The sequence below is a fragment of the Acomys russatus genome, chromosome 4 (genome assembly GCF_903995435.1).
Source record: "Acomys russatus chromosome 4, mAcoRus1.1, whole genome shotgun sequence".
Lineage (NCBI taxonomy): Eukaryota > Metazoa > Chordata > Mammalia > Rodentia > Muridae > Acomys > Acomys russatus.
Genome location: NC_067140.1, coordinates 81,669,334 through 81,694,465, shown reverse-complemented (window position 1 = coordinate 81,694,465; position 25,132 = coordinate 81,669,334). Strand labels below are relative to the sequence as shown.

Here is a 25,132-nt window from a genome sequence, read left to right as displayed (position 1 = left end):
TAAGGATGTAAATATGTGAATGGCATGTGAATCTGTGCCGTTATTCTGTGTGAGTTAACAGTGATGGGACGGAAGGGCAGCATCCTGTGGGCCCTTGATCACTTGAAGGCCATGGCGTGGAGAGCTGGTGAAAGAGGGGAACTGGGTGCTTGTCACACCTGGGGGTCAGATAATGAAGCATTCTGTCCATCAAATGCTGCTGGGTGCTGAAAATTAAATGCTGTTGTTAAGCACTGCGGAGGCCATTGGTGGGATGGAGGGCTGAGAGCACAGTGGGGCCAAGCTTTTATACAGAGAGTGAACTCTGGGCAGTCTCCAGAGCGTTTGAAAACTCTGCTCAGCTAAAGGTTTGGAGAATACCCTTTCTATGGGAGTAGGGGGAGAGAGGAAGAACTCTAAGAGTAGGGTAGGAGGAAGAATTATTCACAACCCAACGAAATTCAGAAGCATGAGAGGTGAGAAAAATATCACATGATGCTGGAAGCTGCTGACTATTCTATATAGTAGAATATAGTATGATGCTGGTAGCTGCTGATTATTCTATATAGTAGAATATAGTGCGTGTGAGAGAAATAGTTTTGCTATGATGCAGCACTCCATTGCCTTAAATGTATTTCTGGCAGTCAGAAAATTTTCTCTTTTCTCTTAAAAAAAAAAAAAGGAAAACTCTATGGCCTGGCAAGATGGCCCAGTAATTTAAGGCGCTTCCTGTCAAGCCTGAAGATGTGAGTTGATCATCAGAACCTAAGCAAGAGGAGGGAACCAACTTCCAAAGTTGTCCTCTGACCTCTGCAGGCCATAGCTTGTGCATGCGCACATACACAAGGAAATAATAAACAAACAAATAAATGTCATCAAAACAATTTAAGGGGCCAGCAAGGAAAGGCACTTGCTACCAAGCCTAAAGACCTGCGTTAGACTCCCGAGGCTCATGTGGTAGAAGGAGAGGACCAACTGCTACAGACTGATGACCCTGAGTTTCCTGGTTGCCTGTTCCCATGGTGCCTGTACACGCCCTCACCCTCCATCTGCTTCCTCCACATACACATTTTCAAAGTAACAAAGACAAAAGACAAGATAAACTCCAGAGGCTCCTGGTGCCTGTGAGTGGTGGTGCCTGTGTCACTGAATTCATGAGGCATTTATTTCAGACCATGAAACTTTTCTCTTAAATTAACTGTGAGTTGGAAGATGCACTTGGGCTTTGGACTGCTGACACTGCCCTTCTCTCCTAGGCCTTTGCCCACACAGGCTCTGATAAGCTGCACACACTGCAACCCAAGCCGTTTGCTTGCTTGCTTTGTCCAGGCACGAATCACATGCTACTGCATGCTTAATATATGTAACTCACTAGAAAACTGCAAATGAAAACATCAGCAAGGTACAACCCCTTCCCTTGTAGCATGGACACAGAGCTGAGCCGGGCATAGCCAAGTCTGGGGGGGTTTTGGAACAAGGGGCACTTTGTCCTCCACTCAGAGTGATGCTGACTGTACTGGTTCATGGAAACGCCATTTCAGAAAATGGCCTCAGTGTCTTTTCTTCTCTTGAACATGTCCTGAAACATGCACTTACGTGACAACCCAGGATCTCACTCCAGTTATTTACCAAAAAGAAATGTCAGTATCTGTTCACACAGACACCTGCATATGAACGTTCCTGGAAGTTTTATTCCTAGTTACTCAAAATAGGAACTAATCTAAATGTCCTTCAGCAGACGAAGAGATGAACCATGATCTATCTCAAACTGGAATGCTAACCAGCAGTCAGAGGGCACAGACTCCCCGCGTACACAGTCTTAGGGAGTATTCTCATGTGTGTTCTGCTAAGTAAGAGAAACCAGGCAGAAAGGCTGATTACTAGAATTCAGTTTATATGAGATAGTGGAAGAGGCAGGTCAGTAGGGACAGAACACAACGCAGCAGCTATCTCGTGCTTAGTTTGAGGGGTGAGGCTAACTGTGAAGGGCTGGTTATGGGGAGACGAATAGTGACCATTACACGACTGCATGAATTCCTTAGACCCAACAGGGCAGAAAGTTTCTTGCGTGCAAAGTCTATGCTCAATAAACCACAAATGTCTCTCTACCCTGAGACTTTGGGTTGCCTACTGTCATGGTAGCCATCCTACTCAAAATCTCCCTCATCTTGCCTGCTTCGTAAGATCCCTCACATGATCACCCCAGGCGTACATCATTTCTTGTTGGGCTTGTGTGAAAGAATCAACTGTTTGACCTTTTAAAATTGCTTCTCTTTTTCTGTTCTATCAAATTCTCAGCCACTTAAAAAAATCTTAATCACTGAGAATTCATGAATTTTAAGCACAGGTAATTTGCAATAATGCTAAGAAGTTATGATGATGAAATCAAGATCCTGCTGACAGAGTTACTTCCACACTTTCTCCACAGATAGCAGAGAGTGCCTCGCAGACGACTGCAGCATAATTGCAGGAGGGAGCCTAACTGGTTGGCACCCAGACTCTGCTGCTGTGTTATGGCGGAGAGTCTTGGGAATCCTTGGAGATGTGAACACTATCCAGTCACCGAAGATCCATGCCAAGGTTTTTGGCTATCTCTATGACCTGTGGTACAAACTGGCCAAGGTGTGTTCTGCTGTTACATCTTACATCCAGAATAATTAATATATATAATTTAATATAAAAACTATTGAACATATTCTGAAATACAAATTAGGCATTCAGATGAAGCATGTTTGATTGCTCAAGAGTAAATCATAAGATCCATAGTTTTAATACTTTACTAAATGCCTATGAATTATTTCATTTGGTGCAAAAGTATATTTGTAGAAGATATTAAGATAGGATACTGTGTGGCTTCATTATTCACTTTAGTAAAATGATGCTATTTTGATTGTATAAAGTTTAGAAAATACAGAAAACCATGGAGAAGACATTCATATATCCATTTTATAGAATAATCAGTATTAATATGCAAAATATATCTTTCCATGGATAAAAACATTTTACAATACTAAAATTCTTAGACTAGGTATAGTTTTCATCCTGCCTTTTGTTTTGATACTAAGTGTATATTTTCCATCATTGAATATATTTCTAAAGCATGACTTATGTTCATATAGCATAATTTATGGAATCATTTCTTACCATTTGGAGTTCTGGATCTCCCTATGTATTCAGGTGATTGAAAAGTAATGCCATTCTTTTGTGTTTAAAGCTTCAGCTACCTATAGTAAGCCAGACACATTCTAAAAGGACCAGAAAATATAATAAAAGGAAAACCTGTAAATACTCCTTATTTCTCATTCCTTGAACAAAAACATGGAAGCAGTTTTTTGTTTGTTTTGTTTTGTTGGTTTTTGGGTTTTTGTTTTTGTTTGTTTGTTTGTTTTTGTTGTTTGTTTTTTGTTTTTGGCTGTGCAAGACAGTGTTGCTGTGTAGTTGTAATAAGCAGATGTTCCCTTGCCCATAGATCCGAGATAACCTCGCAGTAAGCCTGGATAACCAGTCCTCTCCGTCTCCACCGCCCCTGATTCCACCACTCAGAATGTTCGCATCGTGGCTGTTTAAGGCAAGTGTTCATGCTTTTATTGGCATTTCCTCTTCCCTTCTGAAATTGAGTTTAAAAACTGTAATTGCCCAAGACTGCATGTTTGGAAGGCTGGGTCTTACTGCAGCCAGTGCGTCCACATCTCCAAACAAGTCTTCAGGAAAACTGAGAAGGAAATGAAATGTTGACATGCTCTGCGTCTGGGCTTGATTTAATCTAGAAACATCGTCTTCTTGGCAGGCTACAACTCTGCCAAGCGAGTACAAGGAAGGCAAGCTGCAAGCCTACAAACTGATCTGCGACATGATGACCAGACGCCAGGATGTCCTGCCAAGCTCCGATTTCCTGGTGCATTTTTACCTTGTGATGCACCTGGGATTAACCAGCGAGGACCAGGTATCCTGTGACTCCTTTATCATGGCGTACCATGACGGGAAATTCCTTGTCACATTTTATTTGTACCAGGGCTTCTAAAAATATACCAGAAATGCTTAAATCCTCAGTGGCTTCTGCGCTTCACACATGAGGTCTTCGAAAGTGTGGTCAGAGCTATCGCATTCTCGCTCCTTCCCCTCCACCGCTCTGCATGTACTAACTACATCTGAATTTTATTCCGAGACTCATGTGATCCAGTCTCTGCCTTTGTTGTCAACGTCAAAGTGTGATCGCAGCTAGTTTTCCTCTGTGGTTCTGGCCAATTTAAAAGTATTTGGAAGTTTGTGTTTTAGGAGTTGGATTCTTTTTATGAGGTACAATCTCCTATGATTTAAGGCTCGTTAGCCTTATTTCTTGATTTTTTTTTTCCTTTTTCTTCCAAAGAAATAGTAGTTTTGGTTAGGTAGGAACAAAAATGCCCAACGCTTTCACAAAGCCCTCTTTGTTGATCCTGGATTTAGGATTTTTTATAGGATGTGGCCAGTATCACCTGGGAAGTCCCCCAGCACTTGTGCGAGACAGGAGGTGTGATGCAGATAGTCCTATGGACTTGTGAAGACTGTTCTTATTATAGTTACTTATTTCGTATGTGTGGGGTGTGGGACCATGAGTGCCAGAGCTCAAGGATGGAGGTCAGAGGACAGCTTGCAGCTGTTCATTCTCCTGCCGTGTGGGTCCCGGGGACTAAACTCGGGTCACCAGATCTAGGGGCAGGCCTGGAATTTATTTATTTATTTGTTTGCTCACTTTTCTTTAGAATGTACTTGAGTCTTTCCGGTGCCTGAGAAGTGGTTGTAACATACCATCCCAGTGAGTCTTTCTTGTCATGTTTACTCTGAGCAGCATTGGAAGACACTGATGATAGCAGCTTAGTTTCGACTCATAGCTTCATTCATTTTTTAAATAGATGTCTAAGGAAAGACATTAAGTACAGTCACTTGTTTTCTCTGCTTAACTGCTTCCAGCTGCCCCTGCGGGTAGAAGTGTCTCCTACAAAACGATGCAGTGCAGGGCATGTGGGAGATTCATGGGTAAAAGCGGGAAAGAGAATCAACTTCAGAGACAGGGGTGGGCTCCCTCAGTGTGGGAACCACAGGAGGAAAGCTGACTTAACACTGTGTTAAAGTAGTGTTTTGGTAAGATTGTTCATGGAAAATATATTATTTGGCAATAATGATCAACTGTAGAATTTTCTGACTTAATAAAAAACAAATCTGAAATCAGCACAAAGCAGTAGTTCTTAGAATGAGTTTTTTAGGAAGTCTCATAAAGAGATGTGACTTTAAAATTGTATTTGTTTGAAGATGTGTTGGTGTAAGAATGAGACATAAAAGCATGAAGTAAGGATGGCAGGGTTAGGGAATAAAGGATGGCAGGGTTAAGGAATAAAGGGTGGCAGGGTTAAGGAATAAAGGGTGGCAGGGTTAAGGAATAAAGGGTGGCAGGGTTAGGGAACATGAGCGTGTCTTTGTGAATTGTTTTTAAATGTTTTACAGTCAGGAAAAGGTATTGAAATCATGTACTTAAAATTGTCTTCACATTTTTAATGTACGTCATGTTTTCAATTAAATGAAGACAGCGATCTTTTGTAGATTTGTTATAAAATATCCTAAGTCTTAAAAGACAGCCCAGTGCCAGCAGCAGCGCCACCATGCAGACTGCAGGACAGAGTGAGGATGTCAGATATCTCTCTCATAATTAACCCATTGTGTACACCAGCAGGAGCCTGGGTTTTTAATGTGGCTTTAATAGAATTAGCTATTTTTCTTTTTTTTTTTTTTAACCTTTAACCTTAACAATTATTAGTATATATTTTAGAAGCCTGATTGTCTGCCAAACAGAATTACCCTAAGTGAACTTTATTTCTCTGCCAGAAGAAACTTCCATAGAGTCCTTCTAATGAAAGAAGCCTTTCTCATTTAAGTAAGAAATGTCTCTGGTTAATTAGTTTAACTTTTGGCCCACATGTCTAAATAGATCATGGTGGTTGTTTTAGAACTTATATGCACTTCTGGAAACACATGCTATATTCATTATAAAAAGAAAAGAAAACATTTGCTACAGAGAATACAGTTAAATTCAATTTTTTAATTCATCTCCATGCACCTGTGGCTGGTACCATGTCAAGGCTTGTTTTCAATCTGTGAGAGTCGCCACGAGCCACACTGCCATGCATCATAGCATGATGAAAAGTATTTGTTTATGCAAAAGAAGAAGTCTGAAGACTATTGTTTTTAACAAAATCTCAATCGTTCCATTTACCAATAAAAGTGCAGGAGGCAGATGCTGGGGTAAAAGCCTGCTAGCTCAGAGAGCAAAGAGTCCAGGTGGCCTTCCTCCTCAGCAAAGCATCCAGGTAGCCTCCTCCTCAGCTGACGTCCCCAACCCAAGGGCCTTTTACATGCCATCTCAAAACAAAACAAACAACCAAACCAAACAAACAACCAACCCTCCAACTAAATGCCCCTTCCTTCTACTTCTTGTGTGTCTCTCTGTCCTTCCTCCTGACTTCTTACTGTCGAGGGTTTTTCCTATGTTCACTTTCTCAACTGGTCACTCTTGACCTCTGGTTGACTTTATCTAATCCTGTTTACAATATTCAAGCAGAAAGATCTTGGATTAAAGCTGTGTGCTAGGGCTGAGCCACACCTCAACTAAAACAGGGTTTTCCAATAAATAACACAATCTTGCAGCAAAAGACTGTCCATTGCTTAAAAATAAGTAATAGCAAATACTAATGTTAGCTATTTAAATTAAATATATGAATAAATAAATTAAATATAATGTTATATAAATATTTCAATTAAAAATTAATATTTTAATTTAGCTTTTACTGGTTTTTACAAATGAAACACAGGACGTGTTTTTTTCCTTTGGCCTCTGGGTGGCACTCTTGTCTGCTCAATTTAGCTATATGTTTTAAGAGTCAGAGCCCTTGTAGTGTGTGCAACATGGTGTTTTACAAAATCCTCTCCTGAATGTGAGAGTATCAAGGTTGCATCTGCAGTGCTCGGTAAAATGCTTAGATGCAAACAAATACTAAGATATTAGTTATCTTTTCAAACATAATGATGCTTGTAATAACTGAAACTCAAGTGTAAAAATCATCCATAAGATACATCTCTTAAATTGCCCTCTGGCCTTGTGTACAATCACGTAAAAGCACAGCTTCATCTATTATGGTACCAAATTTGTCATGTAAGCAAACAGCAGGATAGCCTTTCTGTCTCACTATATATGTAGTGTGCTTTTGTAGTTTGTATGATTGAAAAAAATCCATAAAATGGAAGGGCTTCTTCCCCCCATGATAAGGATACTCACCCCACCCCAGTTTTTTAAGACAAGGTCTCATTATGTAGCCTTGGCTGTGCTGGAACTCACTATGTAGATCATTCTGGCTTCCCTCTCGTAGAGAACTGCCTGCCGCCTCCCAAGTGCTAGCATTAAAGACGCGCACCGCCATGCCTGGGCCTGGATTTTTTTTTTTTTTTCTTTTTTCAACGTTATTACTCTTGTCACTACTTCAAAGCTAATTAGGATCATAAGCACCTTCTCAGTAATGATCAATTATGAACTCCGTGTGACTTGCAGGATTACTCAGCCCATGAAGGCCCTTCCAGCTGGCCTCCTCTGCTCAGCTGCATTGCGCAGGGTGCTGGGATGGAGGTTGATGATGTCCACTTCTCCTAGATACAAATGCCAGACTCAGTACCAGGAACAGTGTGATATCCTACCGATTCCTCTCCACAACTCGCCTGGATAAATATCATGACCTATTTTATGAATAATGAAAGTTCAAAACGTCTTGAGAACTTTTGTCAAATGCCACATATTCAAAAGCTTGTTAGAATTCACAGAAAGGCTTTACTTAACCCCTTGAGCATGTCTTTTTCACTGATTGACAGGGAACATGCTAATCAAACATCCCCTTACCTTATTCCTTCGTGTTTTATTTTTGCCTGGCCACAGTCCCTTCTGCGCCGTCGTCCTCTGAGAGTCCCCTCTGACCTGCAGGCCCCGTCTCCGCTTTCAGCTGCTCTTTAGTTTCTTGTCTAAAGCTGTTCTTGGTTGTTCTTAGTTTGTCCTAATGTTTAAGCAGCTTTTTCACCTCAGTCTTTCCCAAAATATTTTGACATGAAAGGAGTTATGATTTGGATTTATTAAAAACATTTCTATTAATTTCATGATTATTTAAAACATATGGAAAGATCAATACGTGTGAAATGGAAAAGGACAGTTGAGGAAAGGAATTTTATTTTCATGTTTGTAAGAACATATATCAAAGACTGGAAAGTTTTCTTTTCTTAAAATAAGTAAACTATTTTTTAACAATGACTTACAGATTTACCGTCTTAATGTAATTTAATTTGTCTGTTAGACATCAAAGTTAAGTTCTCTTTTAAATGCAAAGCTTACAGTAATACAAAGTTATTGTTATAAATTTGCATATAGAAATTTCGGGAAATGTGGATATTTGTCATTGTAGTCTATAATGTTACATTATTGTATTTTCTGAGGCAGCAAATAATAAAAGAAGCATAAAGTTTCCTCAGGTGAAGAAGATACATAGTGTGTCTCTCGAATAGCCACTGACGTACAAATCTCAAGCACACCGCATAATGTCATGACATGGCGGCCTGAGTTGGGGTGAAGCAGTAAAGAGCGTGCGGTCCTCAGCCAGGCCCTGTGGGTGCGCCATGCTCTGCTCGCTTAGGCTGACCTCCCTTGGTAAGCACAGATCCTTGTGCCAATACCAAGGGCAGTCAGTACAGGAGCTCCAAGAACCCCGTCTACTTCATTTTCCCGGCAACTAAAAATACTGCATTTGTTTTGTTACCCATCTGTCACCTTATTTTTTAACATAATGATTTGACTGGAAAACATACTTAGACACTATGAAAATTTACGAGTGGAGAAATATCCACTCCCTGTGTTGTGGGTCAGCCATAAGTAGTGTTTGCTTTGCTCTTTATGCCCCTGACCCAGAAATGTGGGCCTCTGTTCATTGGTGCACTCTCTACTGGCTTCTCACCTAACTTCACGAAGGACATGGGACTCTGGACTCTGCATGGGCCCATCTCCTTGCAACTGAGTTAGCATAGCACTTTAAAGACATGGGAACAGCGGGACAGCATCTTGAGGGAGCCGGGGCCTCCCGTCTGTGGCTGCTCTGCACAGACACTGGCATCACTGCAGGCAGTGGGCTCTCTGCCAGCGCCAGCCTCCTCAGGGTGCAGCTGGGAGTGCCTGCTTGCTGTCTTTTCCTTGACTGCTGATACTCATGGTTGTTTCTTTGGCACTTCTTGAATTCTGTAAGCCAGCTGATACTGCTGTCAATTCCTGTCCTCAAAGTCTCTGAGAAGTGCATTGTGTTGTCTTCAAGTAAGATCCTGGCATGAGCAATGACTGCTCCGTGGTGCTGCCGGGTCCTGAAAATGCAGGATCAGCAGCAGTTCAGCTTAGCTCCTACATATACCTATGGCATTCACTTACCAACTGGGTTTTGTTTGTTTTGCTGTTGTCGTTTTCCTTCTAACTTTAGTCACTTGTTTTGTAGCCAACAGTATATCACTTGTTTTAAGAATATTTTAACTTGCTCTTTGAGTGTGCTTTTTAACTGTGCCAGCATTATAAAATATATACATTTTGGTACCATATATAGAGAGAATTATTTTATCATAGGAATCAAAATAAGTTTATGCTTTTTCTTAACGGATGTTACAGCCTCCTCTCAAGAGGTATATGATGGAATAATATAATAATAAACAGTCGGTTGTAAAAAGATCCCCAGGGGCTCCTCAGTGAGCGTAAGCTCACCAGTGAGCAATGGAAGCAAGGTGCAGGGGTGATAGTTGTAAATTGGCCATCCCTCACTCTTCTAATACCCCAGACAGCCTGCATCATGCAGTGATATGTAACCATTGCATCACCTTGTCTCAAACAAAGAAGTGCTCTTTGCTAGAAATTTAGCCTTAGAACCAGAACCTTGTATGCCAGATATGTGTAAGTTCCTCAGCATAGTCAAAGCTAAACTGTTGTGAACATTCAGTTATAGAAAAAGATTTTCACGCCAAACTGGGGGAGGCAGAGGCTTGGTGTCTTGTCTCATATCAAGAGAAGCAATTTTAATATCTCTCTATGTGCAAGTTATTTTTACAAAAATTTGAACTTTAATTTGAATTTGAATTCATTGCTGGTGTGATAGAGTACATGCTTTGGCATTTAGACATTTGCATGATACCTACTAGTGTGCAATCTTGATGTGATCAGTACAAAAGCCACAGAAGACTCACCCTATGGAAGTTTCATTTTAAAAGATGTTTTAAAGCAATAGCTTTGTACCCTGAGGGAAACAGGACTACTCTGAATCTGTTCCTGTTGTAGCAATGGGTCTTGTATCTTTATGCTTCAGGACATGACTTCAAAATGGCTTTGGTCCCAGTCTTTATAAAGGACATGCTCATGCTGAGAGGTATGAGACCTGAGAACGCGCTGCCCCTCGCTAGCCCTAGGGTCCCTCCTGACCACGAGTGACCAGGGGCACGTTAGACCTGAGAACACGTTGCCCCTCGCTAGCCCTAGGGTCCTGCTTGACCACGAGTGACCAGGGGCACGTTAGACCTGAGAACCTGTTGCCCCTCACTAGCCCTAGAGTCCCACCTAACCACGAGTAACCAGGGGCATGTTAGACCTGAAGACTGTGAGGTCCTTGAGCGTTCTTGGATTTTTTTCTGGTTTACTTTTAAACATTTTGTGTATATGTGTGGTGTTGGGGTGGGTGGGGAGTAGATGGGTTAGGGTCACATCATTCTTTCCTAAATATGTTGCAAGATTCAAGAACTTTTTGCATTGGATATTTTTCTCACCATTGGTAAAGTATTAAGGCTTGAAGGTATGTTATGCATAAGTGAGTATCTGTAATATTGATTAACTTGAGCAAAGAACTAAATGAATGATCATTGGGTGTCAAATGTCCTTGTGGCTAAGTTGCTTTGCAAATGACTCATAGAGGAGATTGGACTTGGAAGGACTTAAAGAGTGGCAGAATTTACAGGAAGAGATGCAGGATGGGGGTTCACACGTCAAGGGACTTCTCAGGCAATGCTCAAGGACCAGTGACTAGAGAGAACAATTTTGATTTAGTGCCAGATATGTGTGGATGAAGCTAATGTGTGAATATGGCTAAGCAAGGTAGCACTGTAAAGAGTCCCAGACTGTCTGAACTGTCACAGGAGTCAGGTATAGACCATACGGGCATGACCCTTGGAGTCAGGTATAGACCACACGGGCATGACCCTTGGAGTCAGGTATAGACCATACAGGTATGACCTTTGGAGTCAGGTATAGACCATACGGGCATGACCCTTGGAGTCAGGTATAGACCATATGGGCATGACCCTTGGAGTCAGGTATAGACCATATGGGCATGACCCTTGGAGTCAGGTATAGACCATACGGGCATGACCCTTGGAGTCAGGTATAGACCATACAAGTATGACCTTTGGAGTCAGGTATAGACCATACGGGCATGACCCTTGGAGTCAGGTATAGACCATATGGGCATGACCCTTGGAGTCAGGTATAGACCATACCGGCATGACCCTTGGACCTTGCTTTCACAGCTCACTGCCCAATCTTCCACTCACTGAATAGTTTTTATCCCACAAACAATAGAGAACTTTCAATGGTTTTGAAGAGCAAAACTCAACATGACTAAAAAACAAAACTTTAAGGAGCTTACACCACAGTAACTATGTGGGATGAATTCTAATCATGAGAGAACGAGGACAGCAAGAACAGAAAGGGAATTACAGTAGCCCAGGAGCAAGTTAGTGAGAGTTAGTGATGACTGAGACACAGAGGGTGTGTGTGTGTGTGTGTGTGTGTGTGTGTGTGTGTGTGTGTGTGTGTGTGTGTGTTGTGTTTGTATATACTTTGCATGTTTTGTTTATGTTTTGTGTATGTGAAATATTAAGGGCAGGTAAGATACTGAATATTGAATAGACATTGAATTGAAAGTATTCTGACAAAGGAAGAGCATCCTGGCAGTGTTCTCATTGCTTCTCAAAGCCAAATTCAGTTCAGAAAAACAAGATGAGCAGAGAAAAAGAAGGCAGGCTGGCACAGTAGGGCAGAGTGGCTATACAAATCGACCCACGTGAAGGCAGGGAATATGGTGCAGCATTTAGACGACTCGTGCCTCCACCTTCCTTCACCTTGGATGCCATCGCATCTGCCACATGTGTGTCCCCAAAGAATCCTTTCCTATTAGAAATTGGAAATGCATGGGAAAGATTTCCAGAGATATTGTCTCTACCTGAAAGTACACATTTTTTTAACCCTGTTGGATTCAAACAGTTGGTGTGCAAATCATAAATTTACTCAGTTATTGAAATAGAATGTCTAAAGGTCTTTGTTGTTTGATGTTTTTTGTTAGCTACCTTCCTTAGTATGTGTTTTCAAAACTATACTGGCTCTCAAAACATTTCATCTTTTAAAAATATAAGTGCATTCATTTAAATTCACTTGATTCAAATTAATGATATTTTACTCAATACAAAGGTTTACTTCAGGAATATAGAAAACTTTCAAGTTTTAACAAGGATTGATGAAAAAATAATGTTTCTAAGGATAGGTGGTATGTGTTCCTCTCACTATATATGTGTGTGCCAGATTCAGAATGACAAATGAACAGCACCAGGTAGTGTCCAGGGCTTTCTGTATATTTCTCAAGTTTCATAGAAAAGTGCCAGCTATAGATTTGTTCAACTTTATAAAGGAAAATAAATTTCATTAGACTTCATTCATCTATCAGTGACCATAGAGACTTCAGATGGGTGGCTACAGCAAACCAATTAGATAGAAGGGCTTTTCTTTTATTTGTAGCTGCATAACCAATAATTATTTTTGTTAATCTGCCAAGTTCATTTATACCCTAGTAAAGAGAGTGGAAATATGTAGAAGGTGACAGATGGCAGAGGTGTCAGTTATGAGGTTTAACATGTGTGCAGGGAACTTGTCTCATGGCTTTAAAACATGTAAGATGATAGCACAGACAGAGAGGAACGAGTCCTCCTGAGCGACTGGAAGGTAACAAAACCTTTGATTTACTTCATTCGCTTTAAGGATATGAAGCCATTCTTTTAAGTAAATTCATTCAATAAAGAATTCGAAGTATGCATATTCTACCATTAATCTTGTATGTATTAAACGTGACATAATATATAAGAACATAATAGGTACTGTATTTTCATTCCTCTGACATCTCTTTTAGAAGTATATTTTATTTACTATAGCCTCTCCCAAGGGTCAAGTCATAAGAATCTTCTGTTAATTAATGGAGTCTTTGAGTGCGTTGTGTCTGTATTTCCCAGACAGAATAAATGTAAATGAGATAGTGGTAGGAATGGAAAAAAATGGGGGCCTTCCTTTTGTGCCAAGCCATCCACGGTCACCCTCCATTGTGGGGCAGAGTGGGTAACCAAGCAAGCTCACCTGAGAGGTCGCCTGAGAGTCTGGCTCCAGCCACCAGTTTCAGAGCAGGCTTTAACTGTCCGCCGAGATGGGCTAGTCACCTTCTCACTATAGAACTGAGACTGGGCATGGGCCTGGGGACACTGTCCCCCGAGATGGGCAAGTCACCTTCTCACCATAGAACTGAGACTGGGCATGGGGCTGGGGACACTGTCCCCTGGTGACCTTTGGAAATAACTAGGACGTTTTGGTTGTCACAGCTGGGGCAGAGGCCCGTGGCATCTAGTGTGTGGGAGCACAATCCACGGGGCCCACGAAGACCCTACGCCCAGAATCTCCACAGTGCTGGAGAGGAGAATCCTTGCTCCCGAAGAGCAGCTGAGAGACGGGCCAGGCAGCACATCGGCAAAACTCCACAATCCCAAGAAGTACATACAGCCAGCCTCCTTAACTTACCCAGGAAATGAAAGCACGTGGAGATATACCAGAGAGATTGAGAGAGGCAAATGTTTAAAATCAGTTATATGAAAGTGGCGGTGTTTTTTGTTTGTTTGTTTGTTTGTTTGTTGAAACATTTTACCAGTGAAACGTAGCTAAATGCATTGATTTTTTTAAAAAATCAATTTAAGAAATGAAATGTAGTCTGATTAATTCAGGTAAACATGTGGGTGACTTGAGATAGATGTTGCCCAAAGCACAGTCAGGTACATGTTGTGGTTTGAAGCTGCAAAGTTCAAGGTGCTGCTAGTCAGAACTGGAGGCCACTTCCCTCCCGACCCAAGGCCTTGTCATACCAGAGGAAGGATGGCGGGAGGATGCCCTTGCTTGGAGCAATACTGACATGGAGGTACAGAGAGTCGCTTCCTTAAATAGCTAATGCAGTGTTGTGTTGAAGATTAAGTCATCTTACTTTGTAAGCTGAGACTGGTAGGGAAATTCTGACTTACCTTCTGTGTATACGTGTGTGTGTGTGTACGCACACATGCGTGCACACACATATACACAGAGCACGCCACTCTGCCCATCTGTACCATATTCCCTTGAGACCCACCCAGCCTTTCACTGAACCCGGAGCATGGCTCAGGAGCAAGCCCCAATGAGCCAGTGCTGGGATTATGGTTTGTGCGGCCAGCTTTTAGGTGGGTGATCGGGAGCTGAGCTCAAGTCCTCATGATTGCAAGCAAGCACTCTTACCTACTGAGTTATCTTCTTAGCTTCTGGAGGCATTTTTTGTGCAATTTTCTATTCAAACATGGTTAAGTGACTGACTCTGAGTGTGTAAACCTCTTTAGCTCCACGTGGCCGCCGTGGGGAAAGGGAATAGCCAGCCATGGCTTGTGCCTTGCCTCATCCATAGGTGGCTGGACACGTGAGTTAGCAGCTGTGTGGCTCTTTTTGTTTGTTTGTTTTGCCACTTAGTCTGAAATGGGTTCCCAATGGCTCTGTCTGGGTCTTTCATAGGAGAAGATGTTGCCCTTTATTGTCACTGGCACTCTCACCACACCAGTTCTCCTGAGGCTGAGGCTGTAGTTGGTTTACCTACAAGGACCATCTTTTCTCATTTAGAACTCTGGAGGTTTTTAAGAGAACTCATGTTGTTCTCTAGACAAAGAGGCACCCCAGAGGGATGGATTCTGGAAGTGTCACAGGACGCTACACCAGGGAAGAAAGGACACTTAAGCGCCCATCTGCAGGGCAAGAGCTGTTGATTTTCAGTCATGACTGTGGTTTAGAGTCCATAAGGACATGTGTGGGTACAAGAAACGCATGTTCGATGGCAGGTTTTCTTTCTATAAGAACATGTTCTCCTTGTGTGTCACAGCCTCTTTCCCACCCCCACCCCAATTTCTTTTTACTGTAAAACAGCAAGCGGTAGAGGGCTGATTGCAGATTGTTCAGCTATTAGTGCTGTTTACTGGAACACGTTTTAGAGAGAACATTGTTTTATAAAGAAACAATAAACAACAGTTTTCCTTTTGTTCTCTCATGGAAAAATGTTCTCTGGTAGGTATTTGTGGCTAGAAAAATTTGAGCAAAAGAGAACCTTCTAGTAAAGAGACATAACAGTAACATCACCATTGCTACTCATACTGGTGTGTGTGTTGAACCCGTGCAGCACGGTCCTTTTGTCAAGACCTAGTGCCATGTGTCCTCTAGCCGGTCTGTTTTGGTCCCCATGGCGCGTTTGTGGTTCCTGTGCGGAAGCTCTGCACTCTGGCCTGCCGTCACCCAGCCACATGTAGCGGTTTCCTGGCCTGAGAAGCAGGGAGGAAGTGATTTGACTTATTAAATGCCTAGGCAGGATGTTGCAGGTGGTTTGGTTTTCATTTTAAGATTTATTTTTTTATTGTAATTACTTCTTTTTTGGGTATGAGTAGGTTTTTCCTTTTTCTTTTATTTAAAGTAACTTTCTATTCCCACATAATATATCCTGATTATGACTGCCCCTCCCTCCACTCCTCCAAATTCCTCTCCTTCTCCCCTCCTATCTAGATCCACCCTTTTCTGCCACTAGAAAACAGCCTTCTGCACCAGCCAAAGAGAATATAGGCATTAAACTTCGAACCCCTACCAAGACCTAGCCGACGATCATGATATTCTCCACCATTGAGTGGAGAGTGAGATCTGACTCTCACACGAACTCTGGTGCCCCTTTTCTGACCACGTCCCCTGGATGGGGAGACCTGGTGGCACTCAGAGGAAGGATAGCAAGTTACCAAGAAGAGACTCGATATTCTAAGAGCATATATAGGGGGAGGAGGTCTCCCTCAATCACAGACATAGGGGAGGGGAGAAGGGGGGAAGTGGGAGGGATGGAAGAATGGGAGGATACAGGGGAAGGGCTAACAATCGAGATGTAATATGAATAAATTAATAAAATAAAAAAAAAGAAAACAGCCTTCTAAGGGATGATGATGATGATAATGATAATAATAATAATGATAATAATGATAATAATAATAATAATAATAATAATAATAATAATAATAAACTACAATAAGACAAAACAGAAACCAGCACATTGAGGTAGGACAAAACAGACTGGAGGGGGAAAAAAGCCTAAGAAAGGACACAAGAATCATACACAGATGCAGAGACCCACTCACTCGCACTCTCGGCAATCCCATAAAAATATTAAACTAGAAACTTTAATACATACACAACGAACCTGTAGAGTAAAAGAGAGAGAGTGCACTAAAAATAGGACAACATGTACATAACAAACGGGGAGAAGCCCTGACACAGCATTAAGATGCCATTTTCTCCTGGCCATCTAACGCTGGCCGTGAAATAGTTTGTTTCCCCTGGCAGACTCCATTGGAGAAAACGGGATTTTCATTTGTACATGGCTAGCGAGTGGAGATAGTGTCTGGGCTAGGAAGGGGACATGTATCCGCTTCCTTCAACTCTGGAGCCCCATCTGGTGCAGCCCTGTGCACGCTGCCTCAGTCTCTGGAGGGTCATACGCACATCTATCGTGTTGATTTAGAGGACCGTGCTTTCTTAGTGTCCTTAATCCCCTCAGTCTCTTACACCCTTTCTGCCTCTCTCCTGCACAGTTCCCTGCGCCCTGAGAGGAGGGACTTGATGGAGACATCCTATTTAGGGATGAGCGTTCGAAAGTCTCACATACTCTGCATAATGTCAGGCTATGGATCTCTCTATTTGTTTCCATTTGCTACAGGAGGAAGCTTCTCGGATGATGGCCAAGCAAGGCACTGACCTATAAATACAACAGAATGTCATTAGGAGTGATATTACCACTGTTTTTGTTTGTTTGCTTACTTTTAGAACAGTATTATTGGGTCTTATTCTAGGTCCCTGAGCAATCTAGTCCCCCCTCCTCAAGAATTTCCTGCTTAGGTCCGTACCCCATTTTTAGAATTGGATTATTTGTTTTCTTGATAACTAGTTTTTTGAGTTCTTTATATATTTTGTATATTAGCCCTCTGTTGGATGTATGGTCAATAAAAATCTTCCCCATTCTGCAGGTTGCTGCTTTGTCCAAATGTAGGTGTCCTTTGCCTTATAGAAGCTTCTCAGTTCCATGAGGCCCCATTGATTAACTGTTGGTCTTAGTGCCTGTGGTAATGGTGTTCTGTTCAGGAAGTTGTCTTCTGTGCCAGTGTGTTCAAGGCTGTTCCTCACTTACTTTTCTATCTGGTTCAGTGTGTCTGGTTTTATGTTGAAGTCTTTGATCCTCTTGGAATTGGGTTTTGTGCAAGGTGGTAAGTATGGGTCTAGGATGCTATCTTTTGCTCAGTGTATATATTTTTTTCCTTCTTCATCACCAATCAAGTATTCATAGGTCTGTGGGTTTATGTCTGGCTCTACAATGCAATTCTTTTGAGCAACACATCTGGTTTTGTGCCAGTACCATGCTGTTTTTATGACTATAGCTCTGTAGTACAATTTGAACTCAGGAATAATGACTCCTCTAGAAGTTATTTTATTGTTCAGGATTGTTTTTAGTTATCCTGTGTTTTGTTTTTCTATATGAAGCTGAAAATTGTCTTTTCAAAATCTGTAAAGAATTGTGTTGGAATTTTGATGGGGATTGCACTGAATCCTTAGATTGCCTTGGTAGAATGGCCATTTTTACTGTATTATTCCTACTGGTTAATGAACATGTGGAACCTTTCCATATTCTAACATCTTCTTCGCCTTCTTTCTTCACTGTCACAAAGTTTTTATCACACAAGGTTTTCATTTGCTTGGTTAGAGTTACTTCAGTATATTGAGACTATCATGAAAGATGTTTTCCTGATTGCTTTCTCAGTCCATTTGTCCTATGTATATAGGAAAGCTACTGATTTTGTGGATTAATTTTTTATTCAGCTCCTTTGCTGAAAGTGTTTGTCAGCTGTAGGAGTTCCCCAGTGAAATGTTTATGGTCCCTTATGTATAAATAAAGATACTTTCCTGATTTGTATCCCCTGATCTTCAGTTGTCTTATTGCTCTAGCTAAAACTTCAAGTGCTATATTGAATAGGTATGGGGAAAGTAGACAGCCCTGTATTGTTCCTTATTTTAGTGGAATTGCTTTGAGTTTCTCTAATTTAAGTTGATATTGGCTATGGGCTTGCTGTAAATTGCCTTTATTGTATTGAGGTACGTCCTGTGTATCTGTGGTCTCTCCAGAACTTTTATCAGAGGCTACTTCTGCATTAAATGAGATGATCATATGAGTTTTTTGTTGTTATTTTGTTTTTGTTTGCTTTTGTGTCTTTCAGTTTGTATGGTAAATTACATTCTACTTACATATATTGAACCATCCTGTATCTCTGGAATGAAATCTCCTTGATCACAGTGGATGATCTTTTTTATGTGTTTTTGGATTCTGTTTGCAAGTATTTTGTTGAGAATTTTTGCATCTATATTCATAAGGGAAACTAGCTTATAACACTTCCTGTTAAGTCTTTATGTAATTTGGGTTTCAGAGTAACAGAGGCCTCATAAAACAAATTGGGCAATGTTCCTTCTGTTTCTATTTTGTGGTATAATTTGAGGAGTGTTGGCATTAAGTCTTACTTGAAAGTCTGGTATAATTGTGTAATTGTGTACTAAAACCACCTGGCCCTGGGCTTTGTTTGTTTGCTTGTTTGTTTGTTTGTTTGTTTTGTTGGTAGACTTATTACTGCCTCTATTTCACAAGGGGTTATAGGTCTGTTTGAATTATTTATCTGGTTTTGATGTAACTTTGGTATTTGGTATGTGTCAAGAAAATTATCCATTTCTTTTAGATTTTTTAATTTGGTGGAGTACAGGTTTTTAAAGTGTATGCCCTTATGATTCTCTGGATTTCTTCAGTATCTGTTACATATCCCCTTTCATCTCTAATCTTGTTAATTTGGATCTTCTCTCTCCACCTTTTAGTTGATTTGGATAAAGGTCTGTCTATTTTATTGATTTTTTTTTTCTCAAAAAACCAGTCCTTTGCTTCATTGATTCTTTATATAGTTTTTTGTTGTTGTCATTCTTCTTTTATTGATTTCATCCCTGAGTTTGATTATTCCTTGCTGTTTATTCCTTTTGGGATTAAAGGTGTGTGCCACCACTGCCCGGCCTGTTTATTCTTTTTGGTTGTGATTTCTTCTTTTTGTTTGAGAGCTTTCAGGTATGCTTTTAAGTTACCTGGATGAGATCTCTCCAGTTTTTGTTTTTTAAGATTTATTTATTTATTTTATGTATATGAGTGCTCTATCTGCATGTACACCTGCAGGCCAGAAGAGGGCATCGGATCACATTATATATGGTTGTGAGCCACCATGTGACTGCTGGGAATGAACTGAGGACCTCTGGAAGAGCAGTCAGTACTCTTAACCTTTGAGCCATCTCTCCAGTGCTTCCCCCCCCCCATCCCAGTTTGTTGTTGTTTTAATATAGTCAGTTATTGCTATGAACTTGCCTCTTAGATATACCTTCTTTGTGTCCTGTAAGTTTGGCTATGTTGTATATATATTTTTTCATTGAATTCTAGAAAGTCTTTAATTTACTTCTTAATTTCTGTCTTGACTGGATTGTCATCCAATAGTAAGTTGTTCAATTTCTATGAGTTTGTAAGCTTTCTGTTATTTCTGTTGTTGATAATCTGCTTTAATCTGTGGTGGTCAGATAAGACACATGGTTTTATTTTAGTTTTCTTGTGTTGGTTGGGACTTGCTATGTGTCCAAGTATGTGCTTAATTTTGGAGAAAATTCTATGAGGTACAGAGAAGAAGGTCTAGTCTTTTGTGTTTGGGTGAAGTGCTTTGTAAATGTGTATTAGGTCCATTTCTTTATAATGTAAGGTAGCTCCAGCACTTCTCTGTTTAGTTTCTGTGTGGATGACCTGTCTGTTGGGAAGAGTAGGGTATTAAAGTCTCCTGCTATTGGTGTGTGAGGGTCATTATGTGATTTAAGATACAGTAGTGTTTCTTTTATGAGCTTTTGTGTTTGGTGCGTAGATATTAAGAACTGCAAAGTAGTCTTGGTGAATTTCCCTTTGATGAGTGTGTAGCACCTTTCCCTTACTCTTCTGATTCGTTTTGGTTTGAAGTCTATTTTGTCAGATAGTAAGATGGATATAACTGCATGCTTCTGAGACCCATTTGCTTGGAATATCTTTTTCCATCCTTTTACCTACAGATGATGTCTATCCTTAATGTTAAGGCATGTTTCTTGGATTTCCAGAAGGATGGATCCTGTTTTTTCATCCATTCTGTTACTGTGTGTCTTTTTAATTGAGGAACTGAGACCACTGATGTAAGAGATATCAGTGAACAGTGTTTGTTGGTGTGTGTGTGTGTGTGTGTGTGTGTGTGTGTGTGTGTGTACGTGCGTCTGAGAGTGAGGAGAGGTCATAACAAGTAGTCTGCTGCACAGTTGGGGATGAGACTGCGGGGTTGGTTATGGAGGGGAGGAAGGAGAGTGGGGCATGAAGCTTGGCTGCCTGCTTCACTGGCCCGCTTGTTTCTCTGGCAGGCTTGGCTGGTGGGTTCCTAAGGAATGCTTGCTGGAGTTGGGGGCTGAAATAATATAGAGATTAGTGGGGAAGAAGGTTAGAGAAGATCTACAGAGTCCACTGGAGACCTGGGCAGACAAGAGGCCACAGCAGGTGATCTGCTACAAAGCTGGGCATGATACTGGACCGAGGTGAAGATCTGTAGTTAGCCTCCCTGCCTCCCTGGCCAGAGTGCTATCATTAGGTTTTAGATCACGCCAACTTCAACTCTTATTTTCAATCAACCCTAGGAAATTAATACTTTAAAGAGATCACAATGTACATCTATAATGTAGTAACAGACAATAAGGCCTGATGCTTTGGAATGCCTGAACACTCCAGACACTATGGCCTTTACCTTTGTCAGAGCATTATGGGGTGTGCTGTGTTTTCATTTCCATTTTGTAATTGGTGAAATTGATGTTCAGAAAGTAGAGTGTCTCTCAGGGTCAGAGGACACGTTAGTGTTTTCTTTCACTGGAATCTTAATCTTCAAAGCACTCTGACTTACTTATTCTATCCAACATTTGCTCCAAAAACTTTGTTTAAAGAAAAAAGAAAGTATCAAAGCACTTCCTAAATTCCCAAAATGAAATTCAGTGTCTGTAAGTTTAAAAACAAAATGTCAAACAGCTATTTTTAGAGGCTGAAGTGAAGAGTCATTTTCTGGGTGCATAGTGGACTCTAGATGGGGTGGGCTTCCAGTCCTTAGGTGAAAGTGCAGCTTTGTGACAGTGTTGGCTTGTTAGTGAATCTGGCTTGCAGTTTCCACAGAACCAAGATGGTAGTGTTGGCTTCATTAGGCATTTTAAAAAGATAGTACTGTGTGTGTGTGTACGCGCATGCACCCATCGTTATCCAGAAGAGTACATCAGATCTCATTGAGCTGGAGCTGCAGACACGCATGTTGGAATCCCCACTCAGTTCTCTGCAAGAACAGCAAGTGCTTTTAACACCACCCCTCTTTAAGGCATTTTCCTCTCAAAACCCAACCATTTCCTGAGCTCCGTATACTGACACAGATTAAATGGCAAACAATAAAAAAACAAAAGGGTGATGATTCTCTCGTACAAGCAGTAACTAAAAATGCCTCAGGCAACATCCACAGAGGAGTCTGTGGCCTGTAACCAAGGGACCACGGGTGGGTTTGGTTTGTTTTTGTTTTTAAGAGCATAAAAATACTGAGAGCTTCAGTTTTGCTTCTATGTGCAGCTGGTCTAATTTATTTATTTATTGGATTGTTTGTAAGAAAACTAGAGAGCATACATTGAATGTTCTTCTAGTCTTAAATAGAATAGCAACTATGTTATAAAGTCTATTTTTTTCTGACTTGAGAACACACTAGAAAGCAGGGGAAAGCTCCAGCAGAAATACTTCATCTTTACAGTGTAGGCTGGGAAACAGCCCAGCAAACCCAGTGCTGTGAGGCAAGTTCACTTTCCTCTAACCCTGAGAGCCTGGTTCCTGATTTCAGCATGTGAGAAGGAAACAAGTTTAAACAGGGGCACCTGGCCCTTGATGGCACCAGCTTGGAACCTTGTAGCAGAGATGGCCCCAGTTGACTGGGCACCCCAGTCACAGCTGCTGCGTGTTCTTTACTGCTCATTTTGACACTAAACACAGGAACCTCACATTCCTGTTGGAATCCTAGGAAATGCCTTTCTTGGCTTTTCCTTATAGACCCTCCCTCTGGTGCTCTCCCTCACTCCAGTATGACATGCAGGTGCTTGTTTCCCCAAAAAGCAAGTGTCTTTCCAACCTTCCACTCTGCTTTCCAGGCCTAGGAATTTCCTTGGCGGTGTATAACTGCCTATCTTCACAGACTTTTCCCTCAGCTTTGACCATCAAGTCTAGTCTGCATCCATGCCCAGTGTTTGGAGAGTGACGTAGCCAAGTCTGTACCACTGCTGTCATTTGTTGGTGACAGCTTGTTGCATCCCTCATGTTCTGAGGTGTCGGCTGAGGAGTTAATAACTGCTTTTCTGCATTTGCATCCACCTCATTAAACAAACTACAGTGTTGTAGACTTGAAGCTCATCAGGGTGACAATTGAGACAGTCATTATATTTGTAGGCCAGTGTCTTCAAGGTCCTATTTGTGTATCCGTAAGTCACTTCTTTCCTTGACTCTCAGCAATTTTCATCATCATAAGGAATTATAATGGTGCCAGAGTTCTCTAATAGGCTTGCCATCTTCTTGTCAGTCTCCTGGTAGGATATGGCCTGCCCATTGTAGGAAGCACACGTGAAAGACAGCAGTGACTTCCTGGCCCATGAGCATTAGGCATGGAGTTGCATTGGTCAGGATTAAGGGGTTTCATGTTTGGTTCATGGGACTGAAAACTAGGGCTAAGAAAATTAATTGTGTCAAGTAAACTCTCTTGCTGGTGCTGATATCACAGTATTGTACGCGTTCTTGTGAAAAGCACTAATTTGCCACCCTTCAAAACTCTTTTGAATACAGGTTTGTCTGGGTTTAAATGCTGAATCAAAGTCTCTGGATGTCGTCCCTCCAAAGAAATGACACACTGCCACTTTAAACTACCACAGTCTCCTAAATGTCAAAGAGCCAATCAAGGATGCTAGTTTTCCCCACCTGTGTTCCAAAGTGACCTATTAGTTACTTTTCCTATCACTGTGACCAAATATGTAAAAGAGGAAGAATTTATTTTACTTGGCTCACATTTGAGAGACAAGAACAGCAGTGGCAGTCTGTGCGTGAACAGGAAGGCTCTCGGATCACTTCCTCCTTCCCCATCTTCAGCTGGGGAGAGCCTCTCTCCCTGGAGATGCCTCCCCACCTGCCTGAAGGTATGCTGCGGTAACATTCTGTTGCCACTTAATCCAGTCAGGGTGCTAACCAAAATTAACTGCCCCAGCTCCCTGCAGCCTCCTAATCGGTTAGGACAGGTAAATAACACAACGAAAATTTAAGAACGTGGTCTGTAAAGAAGGAAAGCTCCAAGAAATAGACATACACGTGGGTACGCACAAGTTATTAGATGAAATAAGCTAATTTTGCAAGTTTACAAAATACAAGGTTAATATTTAAGAGCCAACCATATTATATTTCTAAATATCAATGATGGAAAATTTGAAAATGAAATCAATAAAATAATTTCATTTATAGTGGCCTTAAAAGATGAAAATTCATGGAGATAAACTTATCCAAGCGGTTATAATATATGAACATCACAGAAAATTAAAACAAACGGAAACAGTCTCATATTGCTAGCTCTGAAGATAGTACCAGTAATACTCTCAAAGCTGATGTACAGATTATATACATCCATGTGGAATTATAGAGTTCTGAATTCAGAAATCAATCTCTCCTCCCCCCTCTTTCTCTACCCTCCCCCCCATATATATAGTTTGGGGTTTTTTTGCTTTTTGAGACAGGGTTTCTCTTGTACTCCTGGCTGTCCTGGACTCGCTTTGTAGACCAAGCTATCCTCGAACTCACAGAGATCTGCCTGCCTCTGCCTCCAGAGTGCTGGGATTAAAGGTGTGAGCCACCACGCTTGGCTGCAAAATATTTTAAGAACAATAGTTTCTGATTTCAAAACTTACTAAAATAATATAGTGCTAGCAAGTAGTTAGACTTATCAATCACTAAAATAGAATTGAGAGTATGGAAAGAAACACATATCTATGGTTGACCTATTTTTGATATAGGTGCAAAATTAATCCAGTGGGGAAGAAGTGATTTCTTCTTGTGGTGCTAGGACAACTGGACATCTACATAGAAAGTGCTAAAAGCAGGCGCTAAGTAGATGCTTGGTTCACTGGGTAAGAGTACTTGCTGTGCAAGGCATAAGGAACCCGACTTCAGATTCCAGCACCTGTGAAAACGCTGGGCAGTGCCACACTTACCTGCAAGCCCAGTGTTGTTGGAGGAAGGGAAAGGAGAGCCATTGGGACTTGCTTGCAGCCAGTGTGACAGACTCTGTCTCAAGGCAGTAAGGCAGAGTGACAGAGCAGGCCATCTGATGCCTTCTTCTGTCTCTATACATGTAATTGGGCACACATACCAGTGCACACATATGTGATACACTGAGCATACAACAAGCACACACACACACATATACACACACAGACATATAGAGACACAAGCACATACACAATGAAACCAGCCTCCATCTCAGCCTCACACTATGTGAAGAATTTGACTTATAATAAACCAGCTGAAACTATAATGTTTTTAGAGGAAAGTAA

The 25,132-nt window shown here is 41.3% G+C and overlaps 1 protein-coding gene across 1 annotated transcript in view; it reads left to right on the top strand.

Moving 5' to 3' along the window:
* Ralgapa2 (Ral GTPase activating protein catalytic subunit alpha 2) overlaps positions 1–25,132 on the top strand; it is a 282,989-nt gene that overhangs the window by 138,153 nt on the left and 119,704 nt on the right. The window contains exons 22-24 of the mRNA XM_051144780.1: positions 2,408–2,601; positions 3,449–3,547; positions 3,767–3,922. Of these exons, the coding sequence (XP_051000737.1) occupies positions 2,408–2,601; positions 3,449–3,547; positions 3,767–3,922 (449 nt within the window). The remainder of the gene's footprint in view (positions 1–2,407; positions 2,602–3,448; positions 3,548–3,766; positions 3,923–25,132) is intronic.